The 10,642-nt window shown below is 43.9% G+C and overlaps 1 protein-coding gene across 1 annotated transcript; it reads right to left on the minus strand.

Annotated features, from left to right (window-relative positions):
- Positions 1 to 4,856: 4,856 nt before the first annotated feature.
- Positions 4,857 to 9,956, minus strand: Tmed9 (transmembrane p24 trafficking protein 9). Its single transcript, XM_026398173.2, has 5 exons — positions 9,737 to 9,956; positions 9,466 to 9,566; positions 8,625 to 8,750; positions 7,042 to 7,188; positions 4,857 to 5,721 (listed from the first exon to the last, which is right to left on the minus strand). The coding sequence occupies exons 1-5, from the start codon at positions 9,918 to 9,920 to the stop codon at positions 5,572 to 5,574; spliced, it is 708 nt and encodes a 235-aa protein (XP_026253958.1). The 5' UTR covers positions 9,921 to 9,956; the 3' UTR covers positions 4,857 to 5,571.
- Positions 9,957 to 10,642: the final 686 nt, after the last annotated feature.

Genomic DNA, 10,642 nt, shown 5'->3' on the forward strand with positions numbered 1-10,642 from the left:
CCCAGCTCAGTCTTCCCAAGTAGTAGTTAGGAACTGGATTCTGAATAGAGACTGAATATGTTTGAAACCCCTCTCTACCAATTCAGCTGTGCTTGGGGGCAAACCATAATCTCTTTGTGACTTTCCTCATCTGGGCATATAAAGGGTTCCTATTCTCTATGGTGGTTGTAAGGGTTAAGAAGAAAATGCAATCCATTTGGTACAGCGGTGGGTATACAGTCAACGCTATGTAACTAATAGCTGTCATTCAGTAAAGGGGTACTTCGGTGCAGTTAGGAACTGAAAAAGGGAATGAGAGAATGTGGAATTAAGCTGTCTCCCCCACCCCTCCTACCTGGAAAAATAGAGCAGTAGAGTTGTGAGACTTATCTCTTCTGCTCTTCCAAGCAAACTGTTTCCTAATAAATAGCTAACATCTAATAAATTCTTACTATATATGGTAGTTATTGCTATAAATTTTTTACTATTGGAATCTCATTCTGTTCTTGAGTAGGTATTCATTATCACCACTTAAAAGGTAAGGGAACTGAAGAACAGAGAACTAAATCAAGTAGTCTAGTTGCATAATATATCCCCCCAACACACACACACACACACACACACACACACACACACACACGAAACACAATCTGTGATCTTAAGCACACTGCCTCAGAGAGAACTTTACTATGGGTAGGAAATTAATCATTCCCAGCAATACCTTTCCCTCTCAAACCCCAAGGCATACAACCCAACCTTCCCCATCCTGTGATTTTCCCAGAACACTGCATCCTACATCAGAATGTTGGCAAATTCAGCCTAGATTTGACTGACCTGCAGAGACCAGTTAAGGTCAATCAATGATGGAAGCAGGAATATGGAATTATATAGAGTCTGGACCCTCCTAAAGGGGACAGGAATCACTGCATCCTGCTAGTTATTACAATGAAGTCCCATTAGTGTCAGATTTCACTCACAAGAAATAAAATTTTATATAAAAATTTATTTTTTTAAAGAGAGGGAGAGAGAGAATTTTTAATATTTATTTTTTTAGTTAATCAGCAGACACAACATCTTTGTATGTGGTGCTGAGGATCGAACCCAGGCCGCACGCATGCCAGGCGAGCGCTCTACCACTTGAGCCACATTCCCAGCCCATAAAATTTAAGTAAACTAATTTTAAGATGTAACATCTAGTTATAAGTCAAGTTGATAATAAGTATCCTTGATATGCTGAGAATGACACTTCTTCTTTGTAGTTTGCCTTTCAAAAACCTATAACCATCTTGGAGAATCAATCAAATTTTCTTGGGTGCAGTAGTACTAATGTGGCATAATGAACCCCACTATTATGAATAATTAAAATGTATCAATAATTATAACTAGAGCCCAGCATGATGGTGCACACCTGTAATTCCAGATACTGGGGAAGATAAAGGGATCAAAAGTTCAGGTACAGCTTGGGTAATTTAGTGAGACTCTATCTCAAAGTAAAAAAATTTTTTTTTTTTTTTTTTTGTATTGGGGATCGAACTCAGGGGCACTTGACTCCTGAGGCACATTCCCAGCCCCATTTTGTATTTTATTTAGAGACAGGGTCTCACTGAGTTGCTTAGCACCTCACTTTTTGCTGAAGCTGGCTTTGAACTTGGCAATCCTCCTGTCTCAGCCTCCCAAGCCGCTGGGACTACAGGCTGAGCCACCATGCCCAGCCTCAAAGTAAAAATTTTAAAAAGGGATGAGAGCCAGGCATGGTGGCCAATGCCTATGATCCCAATGACTCCAGAGTTTAAGGCAAGGGGGTCACAAGTTTGAGGCCAGCCTCAGCAACTTGGTGAGACCCTGTCTCAAAATAAAAAAGACTTGGGGTGTGACTCAGTAGTAGAGGGCCTCTGGATACAATCCCTGGCACCAAAAACCAAAATAAAGTGGGGGGAGGGGCAGAGACTGTAGCTCAATGTTGGAGAGCTTGCCTAGCACACATGAAGCCCTGGGTTTAAAAGGAAAAGAGGAAGGGAGGGAGGGAGGGAAGGAAGGAAGATATAACCCCATCTAATCATGAGAAAAATGAGATGAATCCATGTTGAAGGAAATTCTACAAAATACTTGACCTCCCCAAACTGTCAGGAAATGATCAAAAAACAAGTAGTATCTGAGAAATTGTCAGTCAAGAGAAGTTTAAGGAGACTGGTGACTGAATGTGATGTAGAATTCTGGGTGGTTACCTGGGACACAAAAAAGACATCAGGTGAAGAAATTTGCATGAGGCACGAACTTTAATTTAAAATAATGCATCAATATTAGCTTACTAATTTTAACAAATGTACCATTCTAGTGCATGTAAATAGGGAGAACTATGTTCAGGTTTTTCTGTAATTCTGAAGCTGAAATTTATTTTTTAAATATTTTTTAAATATTTTTTTAGTGTAGATGGACACAGTAGCTTTATTTTTATTTATTTATTTTTATGTGGTGCTGAGGATCAAACCCAGGGCCTCACGCATTCAAGGCAAGTGCTCTACCACTGAGCACTTTACTCTTTTTTTAACTCAAAAAACTCAACACTAAAGAAAAACTCAACAAGGGCTTGGGTTGTGGCTCAGTGATAGAGCCCTTGCTTGGCATGTGTGAGGCACTGGGTTTGATATTTAGGACCACATAAAAATAATAAATAAATAAATGTATTGTGCCCATCTATAACTAAAAAATATTTCTTAAAAACCAATCAATAAATGGACAAATGAATTGCACACACTCCTCAAAAGAAATACAAATGACCAACACCTACAGAAAACTCTTCAACATCTTTAGCCATCCAGAAAATGCAAATCAAAACTACACTGAGATTCTATCTTACTCCAGGTTAGGATAATCAAGAATACAGATAACAATAAATGCTGGCCAGGATGCAAAGGAAAATAAAAACTCTTATACACATTTAGTGGGAATGTAAATTACTGTAGCCACTATGGAAATCGGTATAGTTTTCTCAGAAAGCTAGAAATGGAATTTCCCTATGATCCAACTATATCCCTCCTTGGTATTTATCAAAACAAAGTCAGAGGGCTGAGGATATAGCTCAGTTGGTAGAGTGCTTGCTTCGAGTGCACAGGGCCCTGGGTTCAATTCCCAGCAACACACACACACACACACACACACACACACACACACACAGAATTAAAAGTCTGCATACTTGGGGCTGGGGTTGTGGCTCAGTGGCAAAGCACTTGCCTTGCACATGTGAGCACTGGGTTTGATTCTCAGCACCACATAAAAATAAGTAAACAAAATTAAAAAATTGTGTCCCTCTATAACAAAAAAAGTCTGCATACTTTACCATATACCCATTCTTTTGCAGGGGGCTGGGGATTGAGCCCAGGGGTCCTTAACCACCGAACCACATCCCCAGCCCTTTTTTATATTTTGAGACAGGGTCTCACTGAGTTGGAGACTAGCTAGGTTGCTGATGCTGGCTTTGAACTTGAGATTCTCCTGCCTCAGCCTCCTGAGCCACTGGGATTAAAGACCTGTGCCTCCATGCCTGGCTTCATATGCCCATGTTTATTGCAGCACAGTTCATAACAGCCAAGTTATGGAATCAGCCTAGGTGTCCATCAACAGATGAATGGATAAAGAAAGTATACACAATGGAGTTTTATTCAACTATAAAAAATCAAAATTATCATTTGCAAGAAAATTTACCTAGCCTAGAGACCATGGCTTTGCTTTTTTTTTTTTTTTTTTTTTTTTGGTACTGGGGATTCAACCCAGGGGCGCTCTACCGGTAAGCTACAACCCCAGCCCTTTTTTTCAAGGCAGGATTCTACAAAGTTGCTGAGGCTGGCCTTAAAATAGCTGCCCAAGTCTAGTGGGATGATAGGTATATGCCACCGCACCAAGCTGAATTAATGATTTTGAGCAAAATAAGCTGGACTCAAGGTACTGTGTATTTTCTCATATGTGGAAGCTAGATGGCGGAAAAATAGAAATAAAAAGGAGTGTCGAGGGGAGTGCCAAGGATGCGGACAGAGACTACTAGGGTAAAGGAAGCGGGGTAGTGAGGGTGGGAGGTTGGGAGAAGAGGTTGGGGAGTAAAATTGATCAAATTGTTTTATGTATATATAAGTATGCCACAATTACACCTACTATTATACAGAGAATATGCACCAATAAAAAAATTAAATGTGGAGGCCCATGAGCTCAGATTTCATACTCCCAGTAGATTCAGTTAACCCCCAAACTTGTCTCCTCATCCCATCATTTTCACAAATTGGATTCACCTTCCTCAAATTTATCCTCAGGTGATTCTTCTACTTAGAACCTTGTTGGCAGATGAGAGATGTCCAAATCTCCTACTTGGGGATCAAGGCTCTTCCAGTTCAAATCCTTTCCAGTGACAGACTGTCCATCCATCTCCACACCAATTGCTTGCTTCTTTCAACCTCCTCTGCCCTGCAAGTTCCTTTCCTTAGAATCCTTCTTCTTCATGATTCTTGAAGAAATCACTTGTTATTAATAACAAGCCCACCAATATCTTCACAGCCCTGGGACTCTCCTTTCCACACATACAGCACTTTTCCTTATAGTCACTTTCTTGCAGCAAGCATGACAATTCTGCCTGCCTACTCTGCAAAGGAAAGGCACCTCACAATGGATCTGATGCAAAGGAAATGTTATATGAATTTGAGCCCCAACTTCATAATTTGATTGTTGGGTGGTCTTGAACAAACCCAATTCCCCCTTGCCACAGGAAGATATGGAGAGGTTGGAATCCACAGCTGGGGATTCACCTTGGAATATGCTTTGTCCATTGGAGAAATGATATTTCTGCATACTTTGCAGTGTCGTGTACACCAAAATTAACTTTACACTGGACAGGAAATTAATTTTTTCTTTTATTGGGAAACCAATGTAACAAACCTAGACTTGTTGAAAATGAAATCAGTAACTAAGATTCTGCAGGCCCTGTCCCCAACCAGCACCAAGGCCTCTGCTTGGCCTGACACTAGTTCCTCATGCCCCAGAAAGGGCAACCATGTGACAAAGCCAGAGTCAACCTCAGAGCCAGTTCCTTGCAATGTAGCCCCCTCCACCCCACCCTCAATTAATGCACACCCTGGATCAGCAGGCTGGGTCTAGGCCAAAGGAGAGAATTGATGAGGTTTCTGGGACAGGAAGTCACAGTCAATCCCAGCCTGCTCAAAATCCCAACTTAGCAAAGGAAGACAGAAGGCTTGCCTGCCCACCCATTTCCCTCCCCCCATCTATCCCAGACAGCAGCCTCAGATCCCTGATCAGTAACACTGTGATTCTAAGGTGCCAATGGGTTTCCCAGTGGCTTTACCAACCCCTGGTGATTACTGCAAAAGGTCCAGAGGCCAGGGGGAGGGGGCAGGCATGTGCCCCAACACCTGCTCAGTATTAGCCAGCCAAGCTGTTGCCTTTAGCTTGTACCAGGGGATACTTGCGGCCCCTCTCCCCTCCAGAACATCTATGGCTGAGAACCAGTCCTCCTGCCAGAGAGGAATCAGTTCCAGGAGGTCCTTTCCCCTCCCTCTTAAGAGGAAAGATAGCCTGTGAGGCATGGGACAGCTACACCAGCTTCTTGGCTTCAAAGAAGCTCTTGAGGTGCCTCATCTGCCAGACACCAATGGCCACGAGGATGAGGGTCTGCAAAATGGACCACCACAGCACCCTCTGGTTGGTGCTTTCACTGGTCTGCCTGAAGCGCTCCTCTCTCCACTGTGGGAAAAAACAAAAAGCGAGTGTGAGTTGGCTGAGGTTGCTAGAATGGTTGGGGTTCTAGCCTGCAAGGATTACCCATGGCTTGCCTCCTCTGCCTAAGTTCCAGCCAAGTGCCTGCAAACAAAGAGACACTCTACCTGGGGATTCTTTACGTTCAGCAGTCAATGGCTTCAGCTTCAGTCAATACAATCATTTCTCCTAAGACTGTCTCTCATCTGTCAGGTATAGTCCTCACCTGGTCCTGGTCCTAGTCCTGGTCCTACCCTGGTACTTGGAGAAGTAATAAGGTGGTGGTGGTATCACCCCGTGGGATAGAGATAGCCTGAATTACTAAGGAGTGGGCTTGCTCTAAGCCCTCTGTCCAGGTCTCTCACATTGCTTCTTGAAGATTTTGGGTAAAAGTTACAAATTGGTGACCTGGGGAGCTGGTTCTGGTTTTTATACATGTTTGGTTTGGCTCACACAGTGTTTTGCCAACATTTAAAACTAAGGAAAATTTCACATTAAAAAAACCTAGATCTCTAGTTGCTCTTGAGAAAAAATGGAATATCTGAAAACTCAAGGCCCACATTCTGCAAAGGGGCCTCCAGTTGTCACTGAACGTAGCTATTCCTATTAAGATGGGTCACCATCTACTACTCTTTATGGTCACAGATTTATTCATGGTACATCTGGTTTCTGGCCACAAATGAACTTAAGGTTCTTGGTCCTAGGAGCCACCTAGAGTCATTGAAACAGCACCCAAGGGCTGGGGATGTGGCTCAAGCGGTAGCACGCTCGCCTGGCCATGTGTGCGGCCAGGGTTCGATCCTCAGCACCACATACAAACAAAGATGTTGTGTCCGCCGAAAACTAAAATAAATAAATAAATAAATAAATAAATAAATAAATAAATAAAATATTAAAAAAAAAAAAAGCGCTCGCCTGAAACAGCACCTAAGGAGTTGTTATCAACCCCCATCCTGTCATTCTGTGTGTAACTGATTCAGTGCACTGATTTGACAGCCTCTTAAAGAGTTTATCCTCAGGGCTGGGGGTATAGCTCAGTGGTAGAGCTTGCCTAGCATATGTTAGGCACTGGGTTTGATCTTTACCACCACATAAAAATAAACAAATAAAATAAAGGTATTATGTCCATCTATAATTAAAAAAAATTTTTTTAAGAGTCTATATTCTCAATCACAAGATGGATTTGGTAATACCCATCCCACCTTTTAGAACTGCAATGCAGCATAGGTAAGTTTCTTGAGAGTCTCACTGCCAGGCAACACTTGGCTGAGCCAGTGGGCACCCACCAGGCCTGGATGAAGCACTTACCCGCTGGTAGTTCTGCTCTTTCTGAATCTGCTCCACTTGTTCTACCAGCTGTCGCACACGCAGCTGTAACTCACTCAGCTTGTCTTTGGCAGCAATTTCTGCATAGTCGTTGGCATGTTCACCCACCTGAATGTCAAGATGAACTCTCTGGGGACAGACAAGGGAGAGAAAGGGAATCAGGCAGCACAGCTCCATCTTCCTGCCAGAGCCTGACAGCTGATCCCTAACTTTCCTTCATTTGTCCATTTAACCAACAGACAGGCTTCTTCAGTGTCCAGCCCTATGGGGCTCTGGGTGCACAAGTAAGAAAAATAAGCCAGGGCTGGTGCTCTAACTAAGGCATATACAGTCTGATCTTCTGTATCTGTGGGTTCCCCATCCACAGATATAAACAACTGCAGATCAAAACTATTTTTAAAAGATTAGTCCAGGCATGGTGGTGCCTGCCTGTAATCCCAGAAGCTTGGAGGCTGAGGCAGGGGGATTATAAGTTCAAAGCCAGCCTCAGCAACTTGGAAAGACACTTAGCAACTCAGCAAGACCCTAACTCAAAATAAAATATAAAAAAGTGTTGAGGACATGGCTTAGTGGTTAAGCACCCCTGAATTCAATCCTCTGTACCAAAAAAAAAAAAAAAAAAAAAGATTAAAAATAAAACATGTGGGCTGGGGATGTGGCTCAAGTGGTAGTGTGCTCATCTGGCATGCACAGGGTGCTGGGTTCGATCCTCAGCACCACATAAAAATAAAATAAAGATGTTGTGTCCACCAAGAACTAAAAAAATAAATATTAAAAAAAAAATTCTCTCTCTCTCTTTAAAAAAAGATAATAAAATAAAATAAAACATGTACATAGTGAGTATGTACAAACTTGTACAGACTTTTTTTGGTCATTATTCTCCAATTAATGCAGTATGACAACTATTTACAAAGTATTTACATTATATTAGGGATTATAAGAATCTAGAGATGACTTCAAGGTAGGCATAAGTTTTATGAAAACACTACCCATTTTACCTAAGAGACTTGAACATCCAGGGATTTTAGTATCCAAGAGGGGCCCTAGAACTGAAGGATGACTATACAAAAAGCCCAGTTACTGTGCCCATAATGTCCACTGGAAGCCCAGTGTTATCAGGAGATGCAAAATGCAACATACTTATCCCTCACCTACAGTACCAAAAATTCCCAATCCGAGGGCTGGGGTTGTGGCTCAGAGGTTCAGTGCTTGCCTAGCATGCGTGAGGTACTGGGTTCGATCCTCAGCACCACATAAAAATAAAGATATTGGGCTGGGGATGTGGCTCAAGCGGTAGCGCGCTCGCCTGGCATGCTGCAACCCGGGTTCGATCCTCAGCACCACATACCAACAAAGATGTTGTGTCCGCCGAGAACTAAAAAATAAATATTAAAAATTCTCTCTCTCTCTCTCTCTCCTCTCTCACTCTCTCTTTAAAAAAAAAAATAAATAAAGATATTGTGTCCTCCACCAATAACTAAAAACTTAAAAAAAAAAAAAAAATTCCCAATCCTGACCAAAGGATAAAGGCTGAATGCTTTTGAGTCTCACATGAGTCCACTTACCAGCATGCCTCCAGCAAAGAGGGAGAACTTGGTGGAATTTGAGTGAAGACAAATCTGGTGTTCACCAGGGGTATGTGAGGTGAAAGTGAACCTGCCCTCGGAGCCATACTGACGGGCCAGGATGACCTGGAGAAAGAAGAGAGGCTTTAGTCAGTGTTATAGTAGGAATGAGGCTGAAAGGAACTTAAAGCTATAAGTACCACAAAAGTTGACAAGCAGAGTCTTAAGGACCTCAAAAGATCCAAAGCTGCTCAGTAGCAATTGCCAAATGTTTGCTGAAAACTATTTGGGGCAGGGTTGAAGGGTCTGACATCAGTCTGGCAACTGATGATTCTTGGCAAGGGCTTCCCTGTACTCATAGCTAATGCCTTTTCAACCTTGTTGGTGCGATTTTTTTCTTCTCTTTTTAAATGAAAGGTGACCTAGGGTGACAGCGAGAGTTTTGTTTTTCTTTTTAATGTCCTTATTTGTCAAAATTAAAAGTTGCTGATTTTTTTTTTTTAAGTGCTCAGTTCTGTAACTAGATACTACAGTTTTAGGGTCAACAAAACTCACTGATTTTCATCATCGTAATTAATCTACCCATCACACCTATAAAATAAGTGAATTTCCATTTCATAGACCAGGGAAATAACACAGAAGATAAGTGACTTGGCAGAGTCGTGCATCTGTCAGTAGGAAGTTGAAGGAGCGGCTAGGATCCCAGCAGCCCAAGTTTAGCCTGCAGAGAAAACCCAGGATTTCCCATAACTCTTTCCCATTTCAGCAGACCCGGAAACTAAGAGGGGCAGTACTAGAGCCTGTTTGGTGGAGGTCTCGCCGAGGTAAGGGGCCGGCTCACCTTGTCCTCTGGATCCTTCACCTCCACAAACATGCCAAGCCCCGGGGTGGCCGGCTGATACTCCTCGCGCTGCTTGTCATACAGCTGTGTTCGGTAATTTCCTGGAGACAAGCGAGACGAGCCCAGGTCAGAAGAGCGCGAGATGGCACTGGGTCCGCGACCGATAGGACACGGCAAAGCCAGCTCCTCCCAGCTCCCAAGAGCCGACAGTTTCACATCCCCCGCCCCAAGACCACGGTCACATCCCAAACTCTCCCCTTCATCCCCGCACCTATAACCATTGTCTCGTCCGGAATCTCCTCAATAAAGCACTTCTTCTCTGTCTCCCCGATGTGGAAGTAGAGCGTACTCCCGCGGGCCGCAAACCACATCAGCAGCAGAAGGGTCCGCATCATGCTAACCAGCCCGGTTCCGGGTCGGATCCCAAAGACCCGCATGCCAACCTCCGCAACCATCTTGCCCCACCTGCCCGCGCAGGCGCAGCCTGCCGAGCCACGTAGCCCTGCTGCTGCCACCGCGGTGCCTGCCGGGACCACGAGTTCGGCAGGGTGGACTACAAGTCCCGAGATGCTCAGCGGCCTCGGCGCGGCAGCACCTGATTGGGGCATCGTTTCTACCTGGTACCGAATTGGAACCCCCTAAATAGAAAGTTTCTTTCCTTTGATTCTCTTTAAGCAACTGGACGACTGGTGGTGATTGTTGGCATTCTACAGAGATGAAACCGCGTAAGATTGTTTGAGAACGCGGAACGAATTACGAGCAGAAGTAGGATTCGAACCGAGGATTCCTGACGTTCCTCAGCACAGCATCTGCCACTGTTTACCTCTATTTATTTCTTTGTAATGAAAGTTTAGGGCCTGGATATGTACCTCAGAGGCAGAGTGCATACCTACCATGCATGAGGCCTTGGGTCCAGACCCAGCACCGGGGGTGGTGGATGGGGGACGGGGTGGGGGGACAGGACCGGAGGAGACTTTCTTAAAAATGGCAGAAACAACGTACGAATTCTCAAAAAAAGAAAAAAGCCCACCTCTTTCTTTTGTGCCCCGACCACGTCCACTCCGAAATATGGTCAAAGCACACAGCAGATACGCTGCCCGCTGAGACGGCTGGTCTCCGGCCCGGGCTTTGGGCCCCAGAGGCTGGAGGGGAAAAGGTTTTCGTAGGAAGGTTGAAA

This window comes from Urocitellus parryii, chromosome 1 (genome assembly GCF_045843805.1).
Source record: "Urocitellus parryii isolate mUroPar1 chromosome 1, mUroPar1.hap1, whole genome shotgun sequence".
NCBI lineage: Eukaryota > Metazoa > Chordata > Mammalia > Rodentia > Sciuridae > Urocitellus > Urocitellus parryii.